The sequence below is a fragment of the Ovis canadensis genome, chromosome 6, assembly GCF_042477335.2.
Source record: "Ovis canadensis isolate MfBH-ARS-UI-01 breed Bighorn chromosome 6, ARS-UI_OviCan_v2, whole genome shotgun sequence".
Classification (NCBI taxonomy): Eukaryota; Metazoa; Chordata; class Mammalia; order Artiodactyla; family Bovidae; genus Ovis; species Ovis canadensis.
Genome location: NC_091250.1, coordinates 23,067,747 through 23,095,587, shown reverse-complemented (window position 1 = coordinate 23,095,587; position 27,841 = coordinate 23,067,747). Strand labels below are relative to the sequence as shown.

Genomic DNA, 27,841 nt, shown 5'->3' with positions numbered 1-27,841 from the left:
TATCATTTAGATGACTATTATGAAAATAAATAATAGGTGTTGGTGAGTATGTAGCAAAATTGGGACTCATATCACTGTTCTTGGGAATGCAAAATGGTTCAGCCACAGTGGAAAATAGTATGGTAGTTCCTCCAAAAACTAAAAATAGAATTACCAAATGATTCCTCAATTCCACTTTTGGGTAAATACTCAAAATAATTTAAATTGAGGGGGCTATGGACAATGGGGAGGGGAGACAAAGCCATAATCCTATTTCATACAACTTTTGAATTTTGTTCCAGGTGCCTTTCATAACTGAAAAACAGATAACATTCTAGAAATGAATAATGAGCTTTTCAATTTTTAAAAAATCCTTCCCTTGTGGCTCAGACGGTAAAGTATCTGCCTGCAATGCAGGAGACCCAGATTCAATTCCTGGGTCAGGAAGATCCCCAGAGAATCGAATGGCAACACACTCCAGTATTCTTGTCTGGAGAATTCCATGGACAGAGGAGCTTGATGGGTAAAGTCCATGGACTCACAAAGAGTTGGACACAACTGAGCCACACACACACACACACTCACAATTTTAAAAAGTGTTGCATCTCTACATCTCTCTAAAATTGAAAATTATTCTTAAAATGGCAAATCATTGGAATATTTTACCTTACCTAGAAACTTAGAAAATAAGACTGCAACAAAATGGAATCTAGAAATGTACATCAAAATGTGTAAAGCAATTTGTTAATGAAGAGGAAAAAGCAAATTATCCCCCCTTTCACCAGCTTTCTGCTTTACCTCCTAGAAGAACAGTTAGTGAAGCAGAAAGTGACTAAATCTAAAATTGGGCCAAGTCTAAGAAACGTTGTAGAAAGAAATATCCCAGAAACAGAGAGAAAACGGAACTGTTCAATTTAGGATAATAACAGCTTTTTTGAAATTTAAATAACAAAGAATTTTTATTCTTTAATAAGGCATGGATTAAAATGACACACCGCCGTAAATAAATGTTCCTTTTCACAGGAATGAGAGTTTGTTCAGAGGAGTTAAAGGAGCAGAACTGAAGACTTCATTCTACCGCTGAGGAGAACGTCTGAAAGCCTGTACCTTGGACCTCTGCTTTACCTGTAGATAACACATGGAATCATCTAAGAGTTTAACAGAACTTAATTATCTTGAAGTAATAAAGTATTTGCAAAAATTGAAGTATTTTGCAAACAATCAAGTCTTGTTTTTCAATTCCACCTACATTTTGATTTTCTAATTAGGAAATTCATTTCCATTTTTTACATAATTATGAGGAAGCATAGGAGGAGGAGTTAGTGGTCAGTCATGTCCTACTCTTTGTGACCCCATGGGCTATAACCCACCAGGCTCCTCTCTCCATGGAATTCTCCAGGCAAGAAAACTAGAGCAGGTTGCCATTTCCCTCTCCAGGGAATCTTCCTGACCCAGGGATAGAACTCATGTCTCCTGTATCACCTGGAAGTTCAGTTCAGTTCAGTTCAGTTCAGTCACTCAGTCGTGTCCGACTCTTTGCAACCCCATGAATCGCAGCACACCAGGCCTCCCTGTCCATCACAAACTCCTGGAGTTCACTCAGACTCACGTCCATCGAGTCAGTGATGCCATCCAGCCATCTTAACCTCTGTCGTCCCCTTCTCTTCCTGCCCCCAATCCCTCCCAGCATCAGAGTCTTTTCCAATGAGTCAACTCTTCGCATGAGGGGGCCAAAGTACTGGAGTTTCAGCTTTAGCATCATTCCTTCCAAAGAAATCCCAGGGTTGACCTTCAGAATGGACTGTTTGGATCTCCTTGCAGTCCAAGGGGCTCTCAAGAGTCTTCTCCAACACCACAGTTCAAAAGCATCAATTCTTCAGCACTCAGCCTTCTTCACAGTCCAACTCTCACATCCATACATGACCACAGGAAAAACCATAGCCTTGACTAGACGGACTTTAGTCGGCAAAGTAATGACTCTGCTTTTGAATATGCTATCTAGGTTGGACATAACTTTTCTTCCAAGGAGTAAGTGTCTTTTAATTCCACGGCTGCAATCACCATCCGCAGTGATTTTGGAGCCCAAAAAACATCTGCTGGATCATGGAAAAGGCAAGAGAGTTCCAGAAAAACCTCTCTTTTTCTGCTTTACTGACTATGCCAAAGCCTTTGACTGTGTGGATCACAATAAACTGTGGAAAATTCTGAAAGAGATGGGAATACCAGACCACCTGACCTGCCTCTTGAGAAATCTGTATGCAGGTCAGGAAGCAACAGTTAGAGCTGGACATGGAACAACAGACTGGTTCCAAATAGGAAAAGGAGAATGTCAAGAGTGTATATTGTCACCCTGATTATTTAACTTCTATGCAGAGTACATCATGAGAAATGCTGGACTGGAAGAAACACAAGCTGGAATCAAGATTGCTGGGAGAAATATCACCTGGAAAGGCTCACATAATTATAAGGATTTTTAAAATTTTTAAAAATTACAACTTACTCCATAAAACACAGTCATACCTTAGAGATATTGCAGGTTCATTTCCAGACCACCACAGTAAACTGAATATCACAATAAAGTAAGTTGTACAAATTTATTGGTTTCCCAGTACATATAAATGTTTTGTTTACACTATACTATAGTCTATGATGGAGAAGGCAATGGCACCCCACTCCAGTACTCTTGCCTGGAAAATCCCATGGACAGAGGAGCCTGGTGGGCTGCAGTCCATGGGGTTGCTAAGGGTCAGACACAACTGAGCGACTTCACTTTCACTTTTCACTTTCCTGCATTGGAGAAGGAAATGGCAACCCACTCCAGTGTTCCTGCCTAGAGAATCCCAGGGACGGGGGAGCCTGGTGGACTGCCGTCTATGGGGTCGCACAGAGTCGGACACGACTGAAGCGATTTAGCAGCAGCAGCAGAGTCTATGAAGCGTGCAATAGCATTATGTCTGAAAAACTTTTATGCATATATTGATTTAAAAATACCTTCACACTAAAAAAACACTAACCATTATCTGACCCTTCAGCAAGTCATAATCTTTTGGCTAGTGGAGGGCTTCAAAGATTGCAAGAAATACCAAAACGTGACACAGAGAAAACGTGAGCAAATGTTGTTGGGGAAATGGCACCAATAGACCTGCTCCATGCAGGGCTGCCACAAACCTTCAATTTGGAGGAAAAAAAAAAAAAAAAGGCACAATATCCTTCAAGCACAATAAAAAGAAATATAATCAAACAACTGTTGGGATCCTACCATCAGGGCTCTTGTGGCATTATAGTGCAAAGACGCAGCTAAATACCCTGGGAGGATTTCAAAAGAGGAGCACCTCAATTTGGTTATCTATTTTCTGTGAAGTACTCTTGAACATGAAAGCTTCTAAGTGCTAACTAACACCTTCACCTTGAATTGGAGAGTTTCTACAAATTATCATTTTCTGGAAAATGTCATGTTGCTCTCTTCGTATCATTTTATTTAGTTTTCCCCATTTCCAAAGGAAATACAGTAAGATCACATGGACAGGTTTGTTCCTTTCAAGGAAAATACACTGAAACACAATGACCTGAACCGTGTGTCCTTAATATGACTTTAGATCAGAAGTTAAGGTTACTGATTTCCAAAATTCAGGCTTGTATTTCCTTGCTCTCTATTTTCTTCTCAAATCTTTCCCCATGGATGAAGTAAATTCATACTTTTCATTGAAAATGATTCTACTCATTTTAATAAATGGAAAATACAGCTATTAATAGAGATTTGAGCTCTGATGCTGGGAGGGATTGGGGGAAGGAGAAGGGGACGACAGAGGATGAGATGGCTGGATGGCATCACTGACTCGATGGCATCACCGACTCGATGGACGTGAGTTTGAGTGAAGTCCGGGAGTTGGTGATGGACAGGGAAGCCTGGCGTGCTGCAATTCATGGGGTCACAAAGAGTCAGACACGACTGAGCGACTGAACTGAACTGAACTGAACTGAGCTATATTTATGAATTCACTTTCCAACAAAAAAGCTAATCACTCTCTATGCCATACAGACAAGCAGAAGAGAGGCAGGAATAAGAAAGTCTAATTATTAGAAAGTATCAGGTTCTAATGCCATCTGGATAGGTGCAGAGGAAATAATCTCTGGAGAAATCATAAACACCTGATTTAATCTAAGAGAGACTCTATGAAAAAGCTGAGAGTTCAACTGAATTTTAAAAGATGGGTCCATTTCAGGTGCAGAGAGGACTTCCCTGGCAGTCCAGGGGTCAAGATTCCTCACCTTCAATGCTGGTGGCCCAGGTTCAATCCCTAGTCAGAGAAATAGATCCCACATGCCACACCTAAGAGCCAGCACAGCCAAATAAATAAAAAATAAATATTTTTTAAAATAGATCAAAAAATAAAGTGCAGAGGGGATATGATCATAACAAGCTGGAGAGCTGAGTTAAGGTGTGAAGGAAAGAGCTTTAGAAAGCTTATTTGGGGTAAACCAACAGGACAAGAGCAAAGGGTTGTCTTGGGAGGTACTTTAGTAAAGACAGACTGGTCCCAATATGTAGAAGATCATAACTACCAAGAACCTTGGACTTGAGAATTTTTAGTGTAAAACTCTCAAACAAAGGTTAGCAAATCTTCAACTTTTAAAAAGCTGTAATGAAAAATACAAGTTTGAGTTCAAATGAATTTTAACTAGCATGTGAAAATATTAGCAAAAATCACAACTCATATATATATGTTTACAAAGTTAAGCAATAATCTGAGATTCATCATGGAATGCAAAAAAAAAAAAAAAAACATATTTTGGGTGCCCAAAATTAACTTCTATGTCAATAGCCAACAGTTCGGAACATGAATTATCTGCTTAGATATAGAGGTCATATTTCTGAAGACAAAAATAAACAGCCTAAATTGACTTTTAAGCTTTTAAACAGCTTAAATTTAGTGAAAAAAAAAAGTAGATGAGATATTTTGTCTCTCTCTTGACAAACGCTTGTTTGATTGCATTTTCCACATTCCAAGCAGATGTTTTAAAGTAATTTCAATAAACTTTATCTTAATGACAGAGAAGTCATGACATTTAAATGTCATAAATATTTGCTATAGATGTCTTTTTTCCCAACAGTTAGATCAAAATACTTTAGTATTTATAGAAATACACTACATGTTAGTGGTGGATGTTTCTGAGTATAAAGTTATGAATGATATTTCTTTGTTCTTTCCAAATCTCCTATAATAAACATATAATTTTATTGTAATAAACAATAAAATGAAACAAAGTCCAGTTAATAATATTTACAATATTATTTGGAATAATGATAGAAAAACTAGGAAAAGCAAAATAATGACTCAAATAAGATAAATGGTTATGCTCACATGAATTCCCCTGCCCTTAGGAACTTAGATGTTTTCCAGCTCAAAGCACCAGCATTCCAAAAGTGTGGCCCACAAACTCTTGGTCCAGTAAAGATGTAGCCGAGTTTTAGGCAAAGGATAGAAGACAGGAAGGAAGAAAAAGAGGGCAAAGGGCTTGTGCCAGCTGTTTCTGAGGAACTATATTAGTTATCGTCCACAAAACAAGCTACCATGCACTTAGCAACTTTAGCAACAATATTTATCTTGGGCTTTCCTGGTGGCTCAGTGGTAAGGAACTTGCCTGCCAATGCAGGAGACAGAGACGTGGGTTCAATCCCTGAGTTAGGCAGATCCCCTGGAGAAGGAAATGGCAACCCACTCCAGTATTCTTGCCTGGGAAATCCCATGGACAGAAGGAGACTGGTGGGCTACAGTCCATGGGGTCACAAAAGAGTTGGACACGACTTAGCAACTAAATGACCACAATTTATTAACTTACAGTTTCCCTAGTCAGGAATACAGACTCAGCTTAGCCAGTTCCTTAGGGTTTCACAATATTGCTGTGAAGATACTGGCCCGGCTGCATTATCATCAGGGGACTCAGCTACGGAAGAATCTCCTTCTAAGATGACCCAGGTTGTCAGCAGAATCTGCTTCCTATGCTTGTAGGAGTAAGGGTTCAGCTCGTTGCTGGCTGTTGCTTGGAGGCTGTCCTTGACTCCAGGAGGCCACGGTCCCCAGAGGCATCCCACGGTTTGCTGAGGACTCCTGAAGTTCTTTAACATATGGGCTTCCCCAGTGTGGCCACTTACTTCGTCAAGCTGGGAAGGAGGAGAGCCTGTAGAGTTAACGTATACATTACATAACACAGAGTACAAAGAGTTTTGACACATGACAAGTACTTGTTTTCTGTCTCATTGCAGTATCTGTTGTTATTAATGTGTAGGGATTCATTGCAGTATGTTACTAACGTGTAAGGGTTCTATCATTACTATTTGTCAAAATGCTTAGGTTCTTAGGTAAAAGAGTTGTATAAGACTCACAGAGATAGAGTATATAAAATAACTAAGACTGACTTCAAAGAATGCTAATACATAGTTTATTATTTATAAAGTAATAAAAATTAAATTGATATGGTTCTCCTAGCATATGGTTTAAACTCTATCCTATGCTGAAAATTAATATTTTTCTATATTGAGTTAAAGTTAAGATTTTTCACAAAAGCCAGAAAGCTTTTGCCCCCAGAACAGTCAGGCTTGGATAAAAAACACTTCCATTATCACCTCAAGCTCTTTAATCAGTTTTAAATTTTTTTCTTTTGCTGTAAACACAAGGCTATGACAAGTTTTGGAACTCTAGAGGCTCTCTGCTAACCTTATCCTCTGCTGTGATCAACAAAAGAATTAAGTTCTAAAGGTATAATTTATATACAAAACCACAGGAACAAACTACAAATGGAACCTTTCAAAGATGAATTCTTAAATATAGTTTACATAAAGGGCTTAAGGAAAAGAACATTTTAAGTTCTGGATTCATTTGTCCAACCAACACGTATTTATCTTTTCCAGAGGGCTGAGCTCTATCTGGCAGAGGGGAAAAAAAGTGATCATGGATTCTCAACTTTAAAATTAAAATGAGACTTTGGAGAAAACTACTTTGGGTTTAACCATTAGGTTCCAGTAATTTTAATTCTTTTAAGCGTATGTGTTTGATTTCAAGTGTGAGTTTTAAGAAAAATTAATAAGGGCATCTACATTTTTTTCCTCAGAAGGCAGAAGATGCTGAACAACACTTAAATTTAATGCTAAATGAACTGAGTTTCCATTTTCTATTTCTTCTGTACTACTGAGAGAACTTGCTCAGGTCTAGGGGAGAAAAACTATATGCATAAATTTTCCCTTTCCCAATTAAATTTTCATTTTTATACTCAAAGTTCTCCTAATTCAAATGTTTGGTGGACAGTTCAGTCCAAAAGCCTCAAGCCTAAGAATATTGGATGTGTCGATCCATAATGTACAGGGCATCTCAATTTTCTCTGCTATTTCTCTTTTATTCTAACAACTTCCCATGTCACTATTTCAAAGATACTTTCAGAGGAGCAAAACAAAATTAATTCATACAACTCCTACTTCTTGAATATTTATTATTTTCTTCAATTTTTTTGAAATTGAAGGATCAGATATAATGGAGAAACATCATACTAAAGTGGCAGGGAAAGTATTCTGCGGGCTTTTTATGAAGCTTGTTTTCACACAAATTGAAAGAGAAATCATCCATTTTACTTGCACAATGAATCTCTCTTGTACTACATGGCATGAGGCCAAGCTATAAAATGATGTTTTAATGTTGCAAGCTAGATCAAAGGAACACCTTAATGATGTTTGGTCCTGCCTGAATATTTATGAAGAGATAGCTTTGAAGACTCACACAGTATGTTCTACAATCTGACAATTGCTCCTATTTCCCCACTAAAATGGAACAAAACAACAGTTATTGATGAATATGCTTATACTGCCAAGTAGCCATCACCCAAGGCTGGTAATTAATTACATACATTATGATCAGAACAGAAGAACTTAAAACTAGTTGCACATTAGGGAAAAAGCTATTTTTGAGGACAAAGCACTTTAAAATTAAACAGAAATGATAGAAAATAATGTGTAGAGGTATTTTTGGCTAAAAAACAATTTTTAATGACATAATAGAATAAGGTGATTTCCTTGATCAGGGACAATGTAAAACATTACCTATTATCTAAGAAAGTAATGTCTTTCTCTTCTTTACTTCATTTTAAATGACTGCTGCTGTGCAAGACCCTGGTCCTGGGGCAATGAAAGACACAAAATAAACCAAGGAGGGAGGCAGCCCTCAAAGAGGTAAGCACAGTGTCTGCTCACCTGTTTGAAAATCCTGCTACTTTTTATTATGCCAAAGGCCCCATATTTTTTAACAAACGATTTCCTTTTCATTGATGATTTACTTAATCGACTGTATGGGAAGCCAATTAAAATCTTGACTGTATCGTATATTATGGTCAACAGAAAAAAGGAAAAAAAAAGAGAATCAGTTTTGCAAACCAAATAATGTATATAATAATAAATGTTCATTCTTACAGACCACAGTTCTCCCGGCCTGGGTCTTGTATCAAAGGAGTGCCAGAGGCAGGGTCTTTTGCCCTTCAGGAACTTTATAAGGTATAATAACCTCCCCACTACCATCCATTTTAAATCTTTTCCTGGAAAAAAAAAGGCTGAAAATAAATAAAGATAGAAATAAACATTAAAAAAAAAAAATCCACAGTCTGGGTTCTCAGTAGTGCTCTAATCCAGAGGATTGTAAAGAATGGTCTCAGAGGAGCAATATCACCTTCACCAGGAAACTTGCAAAAAATGCAAATTCTTCAGCCCTACCCCACCCCTAGTGAATCAGAAACTCTGGGGGTGAGGCCCTGCAACCTTTGATTTAATAAAGCTTCCAGATCACACTGATGTACACTAAATTTGAGAACCACTACTCCAAACTTGTCTATTAAGTTTTAAATTGGTCTTTATAAAATAAGGCAAGATTTTCATTCTACTACATCAACCCAGTACACTTTTCACAAGCCTGTTTGTAAGGAGACTTAGAAGCAGGTAAAATTCACCTTTTCTGTGGCTTTTGAGAAGCCAGATACCACTTCCATTTCTCTTCCTCCTAACCAATCATTTTTTTGAGATTTTTGGTTTTGGTCTATTTTCACTTAAACATCTCTTTAGACAACAAAGAAATTTGGGGTATATTTCCTTGAGGTGAGTTAGCAGTTTTCAGCTAGAATATGCTTTCTTTTAAATCTTTATCCCATTACATTTCAGCAGCTTTATAATGTCATTAATTACCATAACTATAAACCCAAACTGAATATTTCCAAGAAAAGTAATTCTTATACTTACTAGCCTGGAGAAGGAAATGGCAACCTGCTCCAGTATTCTTGCCTGGAGAATCCCATGGACAGAGGAGCCTGGCGGGCTTCAGTCCATGGGGTCACAAAGAGTCGGACACGACTGAGTGACTCACACACACACACACACACACACACATACTTACTAGCTATTTCACAGCAGAAATACCAATGTATTCTTTATTAATACTTGCATTTTAAAAAACTTATTAGAATACTACATTGCTTTAATTTAGACACTGAAAAAATACAAGACTCTGCAAACTGCAGTGAGTTTCCTATTCCTTCATAATCATCACCTCTACATTGAAGTATTAAGATGAAGGGGGACGAGACCATCAAAGACAGAAAGAATTTTTAAACTACAAAGCATAAATATTTAAATCTCCATTTTTCAATGTCTTGTTTCACAGTAACTAAATTCAAGGTTGACTATTTCAATATACAGAAGTGTATAGTTTTGTTTTTTGTCTCTTCTTTTTAATGGTTTCCACAGGTATTTAATTTGTAGACTCTTCCTTTTGGATTGGAAGCTGGGCCTCTAATAAATATATTTTATATTGTCTCAGAGACTGATAGAAGTCTGAACTTTTTCCATTTTTGAGGTAGGTAGTATTTATATAAATAGTAATAGTAGATATGCCAAAGCTATAAACTCTGTGGTTTATCCTATAAGCCTAAAATAAACCTAACATATTAACCACATTAAAAATATTGTACAAACTCATTTAGAGATTATACTAAATTATACAAGTGCTTTGCAAACATGAGGAATTGGACCAGACCACCTTCTCCACCTCTGCCTCAGCCACTGCCACAGTTTCTTTGCTGTCTATAATGAGTGTTTTGCAATTTGGAATCTCTTTAGAGGAAAAATTATTCCCTGGCTTTAATATTTCTCAGTTAAGGAAAGATGACAGGAAGGAAGGGCTAGAGGGAACAATGGTTGACAGTGATATCTGTTGCCACTTTACCTTCTGCTGGGGAAGTAAAGAGAAAGGAAATAGAGGCAACCTACCAATCTGCTATTACACTGACTGCAATTTCACATGTGCACAGATAGGAACTTGTGGAATAGATCTGTAAGATTTGTCTATCTCATAGGAAAAAAATCCCAGAAGATCCCCTGGAGAAGGAAAGGACAACCCACTCAAGTATTCTTGCCTAGAGAAATTCCAATGGACAGAGGAGCCTGGCAGGCTACAGTCCATTGGGTAGCAAAGAGCTAGACACAACTGAGTGACTAACACTTTCACCTTTTCTAAGATGTCTGTACTTCCAGATAGATGGCTAGGGTAGCAGTCAATGGTGAAGGGAGCAATTCTTCTCAAGCACCAGAAAATTTGTGCCTCCAGCACACCTAGCTGAAGAAAGCTTCAAAATACAGTCATAAAAATACTAAATGCATTATTTTATAGTAGAACTTTTCCATTTTTTGTTTGTAGAAAAGTCTGACTTCCTATCCTTATATCAATACATAACAAGTAACAGAAGTGCAGGAAATGTTCCTGCTTTTATTTTCTTATTAAAATATTATATTTCCAGGGCCATTTAGTAGATGTGCAATAATTTCTTTTTTTTTTTTTTTTAATCACTGGAATGAAGACTGTAAAGGTGCCTGGATGACAGAGGAAGCTGTTTGGAAAAGAAGTATAAAAAAAATAAATGTAGAATCTTAAAATTCCTGAAAGGCACAAGACTCTGGGGGAGGGGTGAGGTGATAGGTGGGGGAACCATAATAAAATAAATAAAAACCAATTTAACACATGTCATCTGGTGAAACAATTCTACCATCTTGACATCTTTTGGGACTTCCCGAAGGAGTAATTGGTTCAGTTACTTCTGTAACCTCTCAATCAAAAGAGCAAAATCCTCAGGCTTTTTAAGATTTCCACGTTAGGATCTAATCAAAAGTCCAGCCATACAATATCCAAATGCCCCCATTAGTAATCTACCAAAATGTTTAATTTCTGTATCATTTTGGGTCTCTTCAGCAGAAATTTCAACTCAAGCTGCCTTAAGACAAAACTGAATTTGGTGATTCATATTTGAAAATATCCAGAGTTAGGAGCTTTTTTCAGCTGGGTTCAGAGCTCAAATATCCCCATCTAGGTTTAACTTTCCTCCAGCTCCCAGGCACACCTCGCTGAGTATTATCTGCATTCCCAGAAATCAGATGATGCCACAAAAAAGCTCTACGCTCACAACTCACTCTGCAAAGTCCAACAGAAGGGAGTCTCTTCCTAAAGGGGGCAAAATGGTCCCCAAACGGTGCTTTCTTGTCTCTGATTGGCCAGATTTGGTCACATACTTTTCTGTAAACCAACCCTAGCTACTAGGAGGACAGAAAGCTTCCAGTGGCCACACGAGTGTCGTGGGTCACCCACTGAGTGGTTGACATCACCTGAATCAAATGGGCTGAGGGGCGCTGGCTCCATCGTCCAAAAAGTAAACGAGGGTACTGTTTCCAGGAGGAGGAATGCGTAGCTAGAGGCAAAACCATAAAAATCCAATACAACGTATATCTTTAGTAGATCCACGTCCACCACTTCCTAAAACTTTCACATATGCTGTTGTTAGTGGATCAAGCCCCGGGAGAGGGGCATGGCAACCCACTCAGTAGATCAAAACAAATTAAAAACGGAAAAAAAAAAATCGTTCAACTGAGGCTCCTGGTCAACCTATATTTTAGGACAAGTGCAACCTCACACCTCGTATCCAAAATGTCGCTCCAGTTGTTGGCCTTCATTTGTCTTCAAGAACTGGAACACAGCACGTGGCCTTTAGAAAGCCGGCAAGTCGAGGCAATTACCAGCTTACGGTCGAAGCCGCCCGCAGCGCTGCTAGGTTCAGCGTCACTGGCGGGAGCGCGACGAGAGGGGACGACGAGGGTGCGCCGCACCTTCCCGCGCCGCCTCTGGAACTCACACCCACTTCCCACACACGGCCCAGCCCTTCTCCTCGGCGACCGCTACCAACCTGCCCGCAGTGGCCGTCGGAGCCGGCCGACCGGGGCGGGACACCCAGGGTCCCCACGCCGAGGGCTGGGCAGGCAGCCGGGCGGAGCAGACACGGGCGCAAGGCGGGCGGCTGCAGGCGCCTCCAGCCCCCTGGCTCCCGCCTCCTCCCCTTCCCCCGGCGGGCGAGCGCGCGCGGGCCGAGAGCGGGGAGGCGGCGTGAGGGCGGCGGCGGCGCGGCCGGGCGGGTCCCGGGGCCGCGGAGCGCGTCGGAGCGAGCGCACGAGTCCCCGGCGCGCCCGCCGCTCTAGCCCCGCGGCCGCTCCCGCCCGGCGCCGCCCGCGCTCCCGGACCCGGGCGCGCGAGGGGAGGGGCCGCCCGCGCGCCGTCCCCGCCCGGCTCCCGGCACCGCGTCGCCCCCGAGCGCCGCCCGGACGGCGGGGCGGCCGCGACCCGCGGAGGCCGAGGACCCGGGAAGCAGGATCCCGCGGACGCCCGCAGCCCGAGGGAATCGCCAGGGACCGGCGGTCCTCGCCCAGACACCCGCCCCCGGAGACTTGGAACGCGGACTCCAGAGGCGGCGCGCACGGTCAGGACAAGTTTCTCGCGGTTTAAAGGGGTCCTGAGACTGACTCTCGTTTTATTTAATCGACCTTTCCTCGTCTGTTAAAAATAAGTTTATTTAGACAAAGAAAAGAAAGATAGCTTCCTGGATGACTGGAGGTTTTTAAATACAATCCCGAAAGTTTTGCATGGTGTGGTTATTTGCTTATACATATTTATTAACCTGTTAACTCTTCAGCTGGACAGAAAATTGACGTATAAAATATTATTTGAGAAACATTTCTAGTTCACTGCTGCTTTCAGGCATCGTGTTATTTATCAGCTTCTTTAGCATCTGTCTTCCCCAAGTGGTACCGAAACCTGTCCCTTGGCGACCGGTCTTGCATGTGACACTCTTGCCCTCTAGTGCCTCAGCAGCTTGGTAGCAGTTTGATGGCTAATATTAATGAGATGTTACATAACACAAGGGTACTGGGCCTGAACTGGCAGTATCTGCCACTTGTAAAGCCAAAAAGCCTGAGCCAGTGGTAGTGGATACTGCTGTTTCCGTTTCTTTTCTATCTATTGAAACTTTCTGAAACGTTTGCAGCTCTTTCCGTTTTAATACCAGGTAAGTGTATCTATTTATTTATACTATACTTTAATGAATAACTCATAAATGTAAGAGTAGCAACTTTGTTTACAATCGATCTAAGAATTTCAGGATTGAACAAGTGCCTAATTTTATCCTTATAGAAGAAATAGAGCATTTAATTAAATTGAGTGAAACAAAGAAATGTCTTACCCTGGCTTAATTTTAAAGCTTCTCTTTTATAAAATTAAAGTATTAAGGCAATGAGCTTACAGTTGTTTCAGATTTCCACCAACAACTTGTAATTATTCTTCACAAGATTTGTTAAACAGAACATATGTCTGTTGCTTGTTGGACTAGAAATTTGTAAGCAACACTGGAGATTTAAACTGCAACTACCTATCTATCTATATAGTAATGATTCTCAACAAATCTGTCTATTTGATGCAATTCATTTTATAAAGATCATTTAAAATTATACAGTTCATAACATTAAACGCAACTGGTAAGAAATATCCTAAGTATTTAACACATAAGTTTAAAATTAAAAGAAAATACATATATAGTCCATTTAATATATCTACATTTTTTTTAAAGAACTAAGTTAGATTTTTTTAAGGGATTTACCTAGATGATCTTCCAACTAGTTCTTCTAATATCTGGAAACTACTTAAGCCTCAAGCTCATTTAAAGTTGAAATTTATCCATATTCTCTATAAACATATTGGTTATAGCAACATATGTAATCTGGAACAGTTTTAAGGAAATCACTCCTAAGTGATGTAAACAGCTACATCTTGATATTAAAATACAAATCAAATCTTAAGGCACATGTGAAACTGATCTCAAATCCACTTTTTATTTTTCTTAGAAAATATGTTATCAACTATTGAACAATGCTATTCACCACAAGAGAGCAGAATGATGTGGAAGAGAAACTCCCAAACATCTGATACTCAGCTAAAGGACAAATTTTTCCTTTTTCTTCAGCCAAAGCTCCCTATTAATATTGAACTTGAGAAGGAGATTTCAAAAATAAATTTGAAAGACATTCTTTTGGAAAATAGTACTGAACATATCAGGAGTCTTGCCTTAACAGAAGCTTTTCCCCTTTTCTTTCTCCTATTAACACAGACAATATCTGCCATTTCTCTGATATTTTTATTGTTTTTCTTTATGGTCTTGATGGTAAAACAGAGGTTCCTTTCTTTGTATAAGTAAATATTGATATTAAACTGGTCACATGAGTTAATTTTCTTCATAGTCTTTAGAATATTCTCATGTTAATAAGCTATTTTAGATGAAACAAAACTTTTATCTCTTTCTAGAGAGATTTTTTTATAGTTCAGTGTAGTTGAGTTATAGCATACCCAGTATTCTTGCCTAGAGAACCCCATGGACAGAGGAGCCTGATGGGCTACAGTAGTTCGTGGGGTCTCAAAGAGTCAGACATGACTGAACGACTAACCCTTTCCCTTTCCTTCCCTTCGCTTTTAATACATTTCCTTGAGAAAAGTGTTGTCTCTGAAGATTACAGCAAATGTTAGACTAATTGGTGCTGTGACTGAAAGATTTGTTTTAAAAAAATAACAGTGGAAGAGATAACCAGGCATTTGAGGTTCTTTTTTTCTGAACAGTATATTTTGTTGAAGAAGTTATTATGAGCTAGAATCTTTATATTCAAAGGCTGACTTGTCAATTAAGAATTTTAAAATAATAAAGAAATTACAAAATTTTCACTTAATTCAGAGAATCTTCTATGACTTCATTGAATCCTGGTTGAGTCTTAATTGCTCTTTGGTGATTAATGGCAACTTTTAAATCTAAATAAAATCTGAGCTATAAAATACTTTGTTGTTTGTGCTACAAAAACAGGGAATTAGAACTGGTAATAAAAACACTATTCTCAGCTAAATGAACGCCTTGGGTTTCTAATTGCTCAACAGTTTAGACAGCAGAGAAAAGACAGTGGAAGTCTGCCTGTCCTGCGCTGTGACCACTGGAGATGAGCATCTACGCTGAAATGCATGAACTCTGAGCAGCTGTCCAGATTAGAGGGCGCTACCAGGCCACCACAGTAACGGCCTGCATTATGGTGATAACTAGTCTGAACAACACTTAAAACTGTTTTATAATAGAAGATTCTCTTAGAATACCCAAAGAATTGGTTTTAGAAAACCAATTGGTTTATTTGGCTGCTTGTTTGCTTTTAATACAAACCATATTCTCAGCTCTGGGATGTCACAGTGGGTGATTTATCCCTTCATGTTGCGTTAAACATTGCTCATCAATTTCATGTAAGTTGTATAACTAGGAAAATGTCAAGCCCTTCTGTAATTACTTTTCTGCAATTATTATGTATAATAAATTATTTCACAAAAACTCCTGCAAATTACTGAGAGATGTAACTCTTCACTTGTGTGTGTGAAAGTTGCTCAGTCGTGTCCGACTCTTTATGACTCTTTATGACTCCATGGACTGTACAGTCCATGGAATTCTCCAGTCCAGAATACTGGAGTGGGTAGCCTTTCCCTTCTCCAGGGGATCTTCCCAACCCAGGGATCAAACCCAGGTCTCCCACATTGCAGGCAGATTCTTTACCAGCTGAGCCACAAGGGAATCCCAACTCTTTACCACCTGTTGCGAAAAAGTCAGGTAGCAGAGTTCTGTGGTAAAACCTTTTAGCATCTCACTGATGGGTATCCATTTGACATACCTTTCTCTTTTAAATCTTCTCTGATTGCAGGCTTTGAGAAGAAACTGAAACTAGATCTCCTTGTAGGCGGGGTTCTGCCATGAGAGCTCTAGTCTTGGACAACTCCCTTGCTGGCTCTGGGCCTCGGTCCCTCAGCTGGAAAATAAGGCTCTCAGAGATCCTTTCCTGTCCTCTGTATTGCCCAACGCTGTGGAAGTTATTCTGAAGGACTGGACACCGAGACATGAAAAAAAATTAAAGAATAATGCAAAACTAAACTTAAGTGCTACTGTCTAGAATTTTAGTAGTAGATGTGTTCTTGAAATTAGCGAGGTTATGATAATAGCAGTTAGGACTGCCCAGGTAGTCCTGTGGTTAGGACTTCTCCATCAAGTCAGGATGTACAGGTTCAGTCCCTGGTCATGGACCTGAGATCCCACATGCTCAGGGGCCAAAAACCCAAACCGTAGAAACAGAAGCAATACTGTGACAAATTCAATAAAGACTTTTAGAAAAATGGTCCACATCAAAAAATCTTAAATAAATAACAGCCAACATTCATAGGATGGACACCTGTACCAGGCACCATTTAAGCAGTTTATATATTAATTTTCAGCTCATGTAATCTTCACAAAGATTATGTGAGGTAGATACTGTAATTATTTCCACTTCACAGATGAGGAAATTGAGGCACTGAGAGGTTATCTACCTGTCAAATATTGCATCCCTGGCAAGTGGTAAAGCCGGGATTCAGTTTGACTCTGACTCCAATGCACATACCCTTAACAGCTAAATTACATTCTCTCTCCATAGGCTTCAAATATTTGTGCTTCATACACCTCTTGATATAACACAGGAAACTCATGTACCACTCCAGTCATTTCTACCACCTCTCCCCTTATGGATGAAATGATCATTCATTTATTCAAGAAAAATTTACTCTGTACCTACTTTTGTGCCAGGCTTAAAGCAGTTCCCAGGACCATTACATGTGATGCCTTCCTTAATGAGCTGTATTTAGTCTAGTTTAGGTGATTTCTTTCTCCTCTCTTGCTACTCCAAGTGGGTTGAGTTTCACTTGTTCTGAAAGCTGCCCGTGACAACAGAGGAGTAATTTATCTGACCTCCTCATTGATGCATCCACAGGGTAGTGAGCAAGAGAACCAGGACCTCAGACCTCCTCAAGACTCCCTATCATACTTTTTATTGCTCCTCTCTGCTCTGCTTTATCTTCTCTATGCAGATTGACTTCCTCTGCCTCTCAGCTTCATGTAACCTGCCCTAAAACACAGCCAAAAACTGCTCTGTAACTTTACATCTTACGGTCGAGGCAAACAGTGGAGACTGGCTTAGCATCTTCTGTTCCCGTGTCTCTGGAGAAGGATAAAGTGGCACAGGTTAACGTCTGTGCTGAAGGCTGCACTGGCAACAGGCATAGTGCCCCGCTGTTAGGCACGCACTATACATACATTCTAGCAGAATTTACAAAGACAGAGGCAGACATGTTCGCCCGTAAGTCACAGAGGCAGAAACAGCAAGCAGCAGTGTGGCACACCACTGGGGGAAGCGAACAAAATAGATTCCTTCCTTCGTAATTTCTAAGTACAAAGGAGGGAAGTCGCAGTAGAAAGTCATTTTCCATCTAAGGTATTACACAAAGCTAATACCCCCATAAGTGCAGCTTTTCTTCCATCCAGCTTTAAAAAAAAAGAAAAGCCCAGTTCTAGCGACAAGAGTATATTCTTGGTTGTAGTCCATGCAAATCAGCAAATTACTTGCCTACCACAGCAGGGTTCAATAAATATGACACAATTTCACACATTCTTTCTCAGACAAAAGCATGTTTTTTGTCAATTTTTAATATTGCTAAAATTACTTTTAGCAAATCCATGCAATGTATTTGAGGCCTCCCAATGCATTTTTCAATAGTATAAAATGTGGCTAATTTTGTGAAAGAGGAATACTGTCAAGATCTTTTAAATATCTTTCATTTATGTTAGAACCTGAAGTTCTTTAGTTATTAATACTCATTTTCCAGATGGCAATCTTTTTTTTCACATTCCTTATGCTGCCAACATGATTCTATTTCATTTAAAAATTGATTTTTACTTTGGAGTGATGATGGGAGAGAATGGAAGAAACAAGATAGGTTACAGGGACAAGTAGGTGCTTTCCCCTGCAGATTTTACAGTGTTTTGCAAAGTGTAGGTTTGTATATAGTCAGTTCTTCACTATGTATGTAGAATGGCCTGTGATTCCCCCAAAATAATTGCTCCCTCTGTCTTTCATTAATGGTAGATAATTAAATAATGGCTGGCTGATGTTCCCGTGGTGAAAAACAGGTGTTTTCCTTTTTAGAACCAGATGAATTGCAAAAGAACTCTAACCACTGAATTCTGAGAACTATCAGAAGAGGTAAAAATGGGTATTCAAATAAGTCGGTAAAAGGTACATTCTGGATGTGTCTCATTTATGGCTGTGGTCAAAGTGCCCACTACCACTGACAGTGTGTGTATTATCACCCTGACTGTTTGAGGCCAGTGTGACTGAGTGAGGTATCCATTCATGGGAGATGGTTTTACTTCATGACTGCCCTAGTTTGTGACTGCAGCTACCATTTGTAAAATTTAGTAGAGACTCTTTTTTGCCCATTTTTCAAGTATTCAGTGGGATGTGCTCACTTCAGGCACTGTGTTGATATCAAGAGTATAGAAGTGAACAGGACAGGTGCTTCCAGCTGTTTCCAAACTGTGAGGAAATATTACCCAGAAAATCTACAACTAATTATAACTGGAACGTGCTGCAGAGCGCAAGTAGACAGTGATGTGAGAGTGTGTTCTGGGGACCTGGCAGATCGGGGAAGCAGGGAAGTTTCTGCGAGGCTGGGACATATACGCATAGAGCCACAGGATTTGGAGAATGAAGTAAAATGAGAAGAGCAGAACAAACGTCCAGACAAAGAAAACAGCATGTGAGAGCGTCCTAGGTCAGAAAAGAGTTTCAGGCCCAGCTCCTGCCCACGCGTAAGAGTAATCCATCGAATCAGGCCTGAATCAGGCCTGAGATGTCAGAGGCAGAGGGGAGCATGCCTCCAGTCTTGTGGGATATGTACAGGAATTTGAGTTTTCATCAGCAAGTGAGATGGGTGGCCATCGCTGGACTTTCAGCTGGGAAGGAAATCAGAGTTGTGCTCTGATGCTGGGTTGAGAAAAGTAGAGGGAGCTGAGAGGGTTTCTGGTAGGGCTAGCTGTTGAGGTGGTTCAAGTGAGAGGCACCCTGCCAGGAAAGAGAGAAGGGCGTTGCGTCTGAGAGTTTTGGAAACTGGAAATGAGAGCACTTGGGTCTGTTTTTTCGATAGGCAGGAGTGCAGGAAAAGAGTGCTGAGAGAAGCCACCAGATGGCTGCAGGAGGGTTTAGAGGGTGGATCGCATGTTTAGTTACGGACAGGTTGAGCTTGCTTGTAACAGTTCCAGTGGAGCCAAGGAGTGGCTGGTCTGTCGTTAGAAAGGGCATGGTTACTGGAAGTTGTTATTATACCAAGTCAGTAGTTCAGTTTGAAATCCTGGAGCTCAGAGGATAGAGGTTTGAATTCCAAATAAACACTTGCAATTTGGGGGAGCATCGTTGGTAATGAAAGCCAGGGGGTGTGTGAGCTCATCTAGGAGAAGGGGGAGAAGGGGGAGGAATTAGAAGCCCAAGGGTGGATACAGTGCCAGTTATGTCTCTTTTGGGGCTTCTTCCTCTGCTGAGACCCATCTGACTTTAGATTCCTGCATCAAAAGTGGATGTACCTCCCACCACGCTGCTTATACTAACATGTTTGTAGCTATCCTTTTATGAACTCTTAGTACATTTTTATTGGTCAACTTCAGGATATTTCTCTCATTTATTATGTTATTTATATCATCATCACAGGTTAACATTTAGTATATTCATTCTCGGTGCCAGATAATTTTCTAAGAGACTTTTACACTTTTATTTCATAATCCTCATCAAAACCATCACAATATTGTAATCATCCTCCAATTAAATTAATTTTAAAAAGAATAAAATGACTAACAAAAACAGTGCATGTAAAAAAAAAAAAAAAACCCTGTTAAGTAGGTACCACAAGTATCTCACTTTTAATGAGGAAACTGCAGCATCTGAAGGGAAGAGCTGCCTGATATCCATTTCCTATGTGTTCCTAGCATGAAAGGGATGTGTTTGCAGTTGCCTTCTCGGGTGGATGATATCTTGAACGTGGGCTGTCAGGTTCTAAATCAGTTCAGCTGCTAAAGGCTGTTGTACCTTGGGCAGGCTGCTTAGCCTTTAAAGGGCCTCAGACGGTGTTGCTTATAGTGAGTGTTCATTGATGTTAGCTGAGCTGCTGTTGCTGGCATCCTCCCTGCCCACAGATGGGATTTGCTTCAGTGTGCCTTATAGGATATCCTCATGAGGTGGTGATGCCTATAACCAGCCCAACCTTGTAACTTCCTGTATCTGCTGTGACTGTTCCAATACTTTGCCTGCCTAAATGGCTTGTTGATATTCTCAGTTTCATATGCAGTTTCTTGGTCATTCAGCATATTCCTTATCATGGTCAGATACGTAGCCAAGTTCAACCATAGCTGTCAGCTCTGTGCTTGAAGACAGTGGTGTCCATGGAAACTCTCTTGACCCATAAGCTCATGTGTCTGTTCTTCAGTCGGACCATGCAGAGTCTGTACTTTCTAGTATATTGTTGTGAGAGCACTTCAGGAACATACTATACTCCGTCATACATACTTCGTCACTATACTGAAGCGTTTGCCTTGTTGATCTTCCTGACCTTTCAAAATGTTTTTTATCCCATGTCTTGTTTAAAAAGATCACTGGGAATAACAGGAAACCTACCCTTGGAAATTTCAGTCTGAAAAAGCAGTGAGACCTTAAACAAATCATGTTGCTAATAATAGTAAGCCTTTAGTAGAGGCCTTAAAGGAAAAGTGATTATAATTAGAGTCTATAATCTGGGGACCTGGCCTAAAGGGGAGAGGAGTGGACTTGGTCGCAGAGAGTTTCCTGAAGAACTGAATTTGTGCAGTATATCGAGATTTGCCCGCGACCCACCAATTTTGGCCCTAGTCCGTTTCCTCGACTTTCTTGTTTGTCAGCATCCGACTATTTTGTGGAAGACTGTGACTTTGCTGTCGCCTCACGCATCATTTGGTCAGCTGCTTGAACCCTCAGTGTCCAGCAGTGGCGCACGCCAGTTTGCACTCTGCCTGGTGCTTTTATTACCGGCGCTGTCCTTCTCCGAGTCCCCAAGCCTGCCTTCCGCCGCCCCCACCAGTAATCAACGTCCTTTTCTCTTTTCCTCCCGAGTCCCTCTTTGTTGTCATCCTCTCTGATAGCCACCTTTGTCTGGACTCAGACCACCCCTACTTGGCTTGTGCAGCAGCGTCTGCTGGAACTGTCCTGATTCCACCTACTTCTCCACTCCGTGCAATGCTGCGCGTACTCTCTCTGTGCGTATGATTGTTTTTTGTCCATTCTGGGTGTCACTGCTACACTAATCATCTGTAAACCCTATTTTTATCGTCTCTCTTCTGTCCAGATACATCCAGTGCTGTTTCCCAGTCGACGCTCTTGTGTTCACAGTCACTTTAACCTGCGGCACTTTTTCAGTGAAACATTATTTCCATTTTCAGTCCAATACGTAGTGCTTTATGATTAGTTTAGACTGATCCTCAGATAAATGCGCTGTAATCATTGCATTTCATCCTTGCCAGGTTTCTATGCCGGGCATGCACACCACATCCTTATACCCAGATCCTGCCCATCATGCTAGGCCCCCCTCAAGCACCATGTCTCTTAGAAAGCACCACTGACTTTCCTAAGCTTCATTCTTCTCTTGCTCTTTCTTCTGAAACTTGCAGTAGACGTAGTCTGTACAGCACAAATCCCTACTCATTATGTGCAGCATAGAGTTGGCTGTTGTTTCACACGTTTTTCAGTATTTTATACCTGCTAATGGAGGAGGCAGCTTTGATAGGTTCCTCCTAACTACCCTACACAGTGAGAGCTAATGCACCTCACCACCCTGTCTCATCACAGGTAAGAATTTTATGAATTACATGCCTTTCACTTCTAACAACAGGAACATCACACATTTTTCAGTATTTTATACCTGCTAATGGAGGAGGCAACTTTGATAGGTTTCTCATAACTACCCTACACGGTGAGAGCAAATACACCTCACCACCCTGTCTCATCACAGGTCAGAATTTTATGAATTACATGCCTTTCACTTCTGGCAATAGGAACAAACTATGAGATACTGCTATCTGAACTGCAAAAAGTGAGAACAGGTTTTGTATCCATTCAGAAACACTTCACAGCTAGAACTAAAACAGGGGCCTAGAGAGATGTGAGATTTTACATCCTGCTATTGTACCACAGACTATTATATTATGCATAAACATGTACCTAACTTTAAAAGTGCAATTACTTTTCAAAATGAAATAGCTACAGTTAACAATGAAAACTCTCAGTTGTCCTGGTAATTTGGATTTGCTTGAATTACATCTAAACCTGTGGGGAAATGTTTAAAAGAGTAGGATTTCTTTTGGAACATGTCAGATCCCTTAATGGCGTTTCTCTCGGCCAAGGGTGGTGTCCCTTAGACCTTCGGTGGCATATGAAGTTCAGCACCTCCTTTCTTTGCAGCTGTCCCTCAGACTCATCCATGCCATGTTCTGTCTGCTCTGTGATCACTAAACAGTTTGTGCTTGGACTGTGAGCAATGAGCCTGCACTGGCTTGCCAGAGTCGCGCTCCCACTGCCCTGCGATATCGTCTACGTTCTTGATTAATTCATTTTATTTCCCAAATCAGGAAAACTTAATGGTTCCCTACAAGGCTTTCTTAACAATAAACTTCTATGTTATCTAATCTCTAAGATCTGAGTTACCCGTATTTATGCAATTTACTTTTTAGGTATTCCTTACTCTTTCCTTCAACTCTTCAGTGTCCCTTGCCCAATACTGTACTGATTCCTCCTCTGTAAAATCCCCTCTGTCTCACATGCCCGTTCACTTACCCTCATCCCTCAAGGCTCTGCCCAAGTCCAACCCCTCCCCACACTGCAGACACCCCCACTTGCCGTGGTGTCTTTGTTTTCTCTCATCCTGTAATAGGCGTTTGTCTCTAATCAACAATCCATACATTACTGTTTGCATTCAAATTACTGTCTCTACCTTATAATCTGGGACCCTTTAAAGAAATTCATTCTACTGATGATTTATATTTGAAATAAAAAGATAGTCATCTCATAATTACTTGAATGAATGATATAGTTGCCCTAAATATTTGAGTGAATAAAGTATGGTATATAATTTATAGGATAAGTAAGATATTTATCCTATAAGTATTCTGCAATTACAGAATGTTATATTATTCATAAAATAAACATATTACTCAGAATATTCCTCATTGATTATTTCACAGGTGAATATCACAGAATCTTAGAGCCAGAATGTTCTTTCTTTTCCCAAACTTTTTTATTTTTAATGGAAGTAAAATTACTTCACAATATTGCGTTGGTCTCTGCCATACTTCCACATGAATCAACCACAGGCACCCCTCTTTCGCTTCCCTCTCACCTCCCAGCCCTTCCCTGCCCTCTCGGTTCTTACAGAGCTCCAGTCTGCATTCCCCGAGTCACACAGCAAATTCCCATGATCTGTTTTACACATGGTAATATGTATGCTTCCATGTTACCCTCTCCATTCATTCCACCCTCGCCTTCTTCCCGCTCCGCCTGTGTCCTAAGTCTGTTCGCTATGTCTGCAGATGCACTGTTGCCCTGTAAATAGGTTCATCAGTACCATCTTTCTAGACTCCATATATATGCATTACAATATACGATTTTTTTCTTTCTGATTTACTTCATCTGTATAATAGAGAGCCAGAATGTTATTGGTGATCATTTATTCTAACCTTATCATTTTCCTGAGAAGGTACCAGGGCCAAAGTGACAATTAATACTAGACAGAAGTGTAATAAACCCTAATCTTATGAAGAACGTCAACTGAGGTATTCTCCATTAGTGCTTTCAGCTATCGTACAGCTAGCTTTCATCCTGTCTTATGGGCAATAATAAAATCTTTCTTAATATTTTTTATATATTTCCTTGAAAATTGCCAGGACCATAAGACCTAATAAACTTCTGCTCTAAAAAGCACCCATATTTCTTTCTTGTTATTTTTCAAAAGTTACTGAATTTTTCAAAGGTTACTAAGACTTGAAAAAGAATTGAAATTATAATATAACAAGTATTTCACGAAGTTGCAGTTGTTTTCATTATGTTTTTAAAAAACATTTTATAGTACTTTTTATATAATTACTGAGGTTTTCTAAAAAGCAGAAACTAGTGTCTTAATTGTAGCATTTAGTGAAATACATCCAAACTTTTATGACTTTTCAGCATGTGTAATTAACCACAAATAGTTGGAACCTGTATTGCATGTTGTGGCAGCATATAACTCAGGTGACATCTCTGGCATTCAGTTTATATAATCTATACAATTTGGTCCAAAGTTCAAGGAATGAAAGGAAACTCCTTGTCAGTCCAGTGCCTTGTTGTATACTGGGGGTAGAGACCTCTGTTCAGTGGAGCGCTTCCCTCTTTCCATTCCTCCTTTGTCCTCATTCAGATTTGGGAGAAGAAAAGATACGTTTTCTTAATTAGCAGACACCGATTCATCTGCCTAACAGGTTGCCACTTGTGCCAGTCACCAGGATAAAAACTTGCTCATTTTAATGCTGCAGATTGAATGTTTAATATTCTATTGTATCTTATTCTGCTTTTCAGACTATATTTTCCGTGAGTCCTGATCAAGTGACACGAATGTGCTGCAATGGTGACATAAACTATTGACTGAAACTGGAAAAGCATCGGAAACATCATCTTTTCTTTTCTTCTTTCATTTTTTTATGGTGCTTCTGTTGGAACAGTCTGAGGAAAGTATATGCAACATGAGTTTTATCATGAAGCTGCACAGACACTTTCAAAGGACAGTGATTCTGCTTGCCACATTCTGTATGGTGAGCATTATAATCTCTGCTTACTACCTGTACAGTGGCTACAAACAGGAAAATGAACTGTCTGAGATGGCTTTAGAAGTAGATTGTGGGGACTTGCAGCACCTACCATACCGGCTGATGGGCGTGAAGCCAGCGAAGCTCTCTGATGCCTCGAGGACAGACACCACGGTCCTGGTGTTTGTGGAGAGCCAGTACTCATCGCTTGGTCAAGACATCATTATGATTCTAGAATCCAGTAGATTCCAGTATCACATTGAAATTGCTCCTGGCAAAGGGGATCTTCCAGCGCTTACGGAAAAATCTAGAGGCAAATATAGTCTCATTATTTATGAGAACATTTTAAAGTATATACATATGGACTCTTGGAATCGAAGTCTTTTAGATAAATACTGTGTTGAATATGGTGTGGGTGTCATTGGATTCCACAGAACTAGTGAGAAGAGCCCACAGAGCTTTCAGTTGAAAGGCTTCCCTTTTTCTGTATATGGAAGCCTTGCAGTAAAAGATTGCTGTATTAATCCTCATTCTCCATTGCTTCACGTGACCAAATCTTCTAAGCTTGAGAAAGGTTCTTTACCTGGAACTGACTGGACTGTTTTCCAGATTAATCACTCAGCCTACCAACCAGTAATATTTGCCAAAGTAAAGACCCCAGAAAACCTGTCTCCTCCCATCTCTAAAGGTGCTTTTTACGCCACTGTCATACATGACCTGGGGCTCCATGATGGAATTCAAAGAGTTCTCTTTGGCAACAATTTGAACTTTTGGTTGCACAAGCTTATCTTCATAGATGCTGTTTCCTTCTTATCAGGGAAGAGGCTTACTTTGTCCTTGGACAGGTACATTCTCGTGGATATTGATGATATTTTTGTGGGAAAGGAAGGAACAAGAATGAACACCAATGATGTTAAGGTAAGGCTCTTTATCTCAAAGTATGGTTCATCTCTCAGTAGGTTTGTCTAGGGGTAAGGGATTTCCTGGGACAGAGGATTTTTATTTTATTGGGAAATTCTTAGGCAAACTGGGATGAGCTGTCTACCCTCAGCTATTTTTGAGATACAGGGATATATCTCAGTCCTAGAACAACTAGGTAGATAATCCATTTTTCTCTGAATCAAGAAAAAAATGAAGAGTGTACTAAAGGATTGAGTTTGGCAGAGTCCTGAAATGCATCGCTGTGTAATCAAAGCTACAGGATAGAAACCACTCTGTTTAATTACTTTCCAGAAACTGTCTACTTCTGCAAATGACTATGAATCTGAGACATTAGTCCATTTAAATATGAAATCATGGTGAATTTGTTTTAATGAAAATAAATACTCCCACAAATTTTCAAGATTTAAAGATCTCATAAGTAGCAAGTTCAGATGTTTTGCGAAGTTAAATGCACAACTCATTTTCTCTTATTACTTTTTTTGAAACTCTGAAAATCAACACTATTAAATATAGAGAGTTATGGATATACAAGCATACTTATTCACATACACAGAAGGATTTACATTAATTGTCAAAATTCATTGAACTTCTGGTTCATACATGAAACCTAGCATGCAACATTTATATTGGATTAGATTTCTCATTACGTAAACTGCTGCCCTTAGATAGAAAATGATTATTTGAAGATAGTTGATTATCATTGTGAAGGTATTTTATTACAAAATGTGACTGGCTGTTTAATATTAATGGAATTTAAAATTAAAATGATCTACATTCATCTTAGTTTCACATTCAAAATGCCATTGGATTCTATCTCTGTTATACTACATATTGATTTCACATAAAAGTGAAAGGAAAAATTTGATACATAATTTTTTATTCTATACAGTTTTGACCTTTTGGTAAAATACAGAGTACTGAATCAGATGGAAAAAAAGTCTTGAAATTGCGTTCTTTTCTCCAGACACTGAGCATCTGGCAAATAATAGTAATGTTCATCACACTACTTAAATGAGCTAAGGATACCAGAAGGACTATTAAATGTTACCATAGGAGTGTGAAGACTGAAAAGGAAAACCTTTCATATTCTTGGTAATATTTTAGACTCTTCCTTTTGAGTCAATATAAATTAATTAACTAAAAAGTTGTGCTCAAGTTTTTATTAGTCTTTTGAAATAGTCTTTGAAAGTGTAGCTAAATTAAAACTGAGCTGGTAGTTTAAACATTTATTATGTCCTTGAAAATTATAAACAATATATAATGATTTCTAATTTTTCCATTCTAAAATATTATGATAAAAATGCTTTAAGGCTTTATATCTGAAATATGTCTTTAAAACTGCCAAAATATGTTCTTATGTCATTTAATAAGTAAGATAAATCTCCAAATTTTTATGAAACTCTACTATATTCTCTAAAATTATGCAAAATGCCTTTGGTGTTCTTAAGGTTAAGCCATTTTTTTTTTAATTTGGGTCTGGGCTAATTTATTTAAGGAACTATTTAACAATAATGGGCTCAGATATTTGAATGCCCTATGATGCTGTGATTAATTAGGGAACTGCTGATCCTAAAACTACACAACCAAAAGGGAATGAGGGAAGGATCACAAGTCTGAATGCCAAATTCAAAGCCATGTAGCAATAACTTCCTTCTTACTTTTGCAATATCTATAATGTAGAAGGAAAAGGAATAAAAATTATATGAGTAATGATAAATTTAAAAGTGCATACAGAACTAGGAAAATATTTTTGTTAGATTTGTTACTTACTCCAGTTAAATAAGATGTTTGT

At 39.4% G+C, this 27,841-nt stretch overlaps 2 protein-coding genes and 1 long non-coding RNA gene across 8 annotated transcripts in view; 2 read left to right on the top strand and 1 right to left on the bottom strand.

The window, feature by feature from the left end:
- Positions 1-909: 909 nt before the first annotated feature.
- On the bottom strand, positions 910-12,563 carry LOC138442288 (uncharacterized). Of its 2 annotated transcripts, none has more exons than XR_011257621.1 (3): positions 11,970-12,540; positions 5,821-6,159; positions 910-1,104 (listed from the first exon to the last, which is right to left on the bottom strand). It is a non-coding gene; the product is annotated as an uncharacterized lncRNA (long non-coding RNA). The 2 variants fall into 2 exon arrangements; XR_011257620.1 differs by lacking the exon at positions 910-1,104 and adding an exon at positions 8,069-8,143 and having other exon boundaries at positions 5,787-6,159; positions 12,238-12,563.
- On the top strand, positions 9,723-25,413 carry LOC138442286 (uncharacterized protein DKFZp434B061-like). Of its 3 annotated transcripts, none has more exons than XM_069593401.1 (2): positions 9,723-12,804; positions 24,881-25,413. In XM_069593401.1, the coding sequence occupies exons 1-2, from the start codon at positions 11,826-11,828 to the stop codon at positions 24,901-24,903; spliced, it is 1,002 nt and encodes a 333-aa protein (XP_069449502.1). In that variant the 5' UTR covers positions 9,723-11,825; the 3' UTR covers positions 24,904-25,413. The 3 variants fall into 3 exon arrangements, 2 of the variants coding, with proteins under 2 accessions (XP_069449502.1, XP_069449501.1); XM_069593400.1 differs by lacking the exon at positions 24,881-25,413 and adding an exon at positions 14,222-15,732; XR_011257618.1 differs by lacking the exon at positions 24,881-25,413 and adding an exon at positions 16,097-16,177 and having other exon boundaries at positions 12,729-12,804.
- Positions 24,881-27,841, top strand: part of LOC138442283 (bifunctional heparan sulfate N-deacetylase/N-sulfotransferase 3) — a 164,368-nt gene continuing 161,407 nt past the window's right edge. For 2 of the 3 annotated variants that reach the window (XR_011446603.1, XM_069593396.1), the window contains exon 1: positions 24,881-26,025. Coding sequence is in view for 1 of the 3 variants with exons in the window: in XM_069593396.1 (XP_069449497.1) it covers positions 25,003-26,025 (1,023 nt within the window). In the remaining 2 variants the exon portion in view is untranslated. The remainder of the gene's footprint in view (positions 26,026-27,841) is intronic. The other variant, XR_011446604.1, reaches the window with a different exon arrangement.

Coding starts and splice junctions, on each gene's coding strand:
- LOC138442286 (XM_069593400.1), top strand. CDS start 11,826: ATGCTGTTGTTAGTGGATCAAGCCCCGGGAGAGGGGCATGGCAACCCA. Junction 12,805..14,221: donor CTCCAGAGGCGGCGCGCACG/GTCAGGACAAGT, acceptor TATTTTTCTTAG/AAAATATGTTATCAACTATT.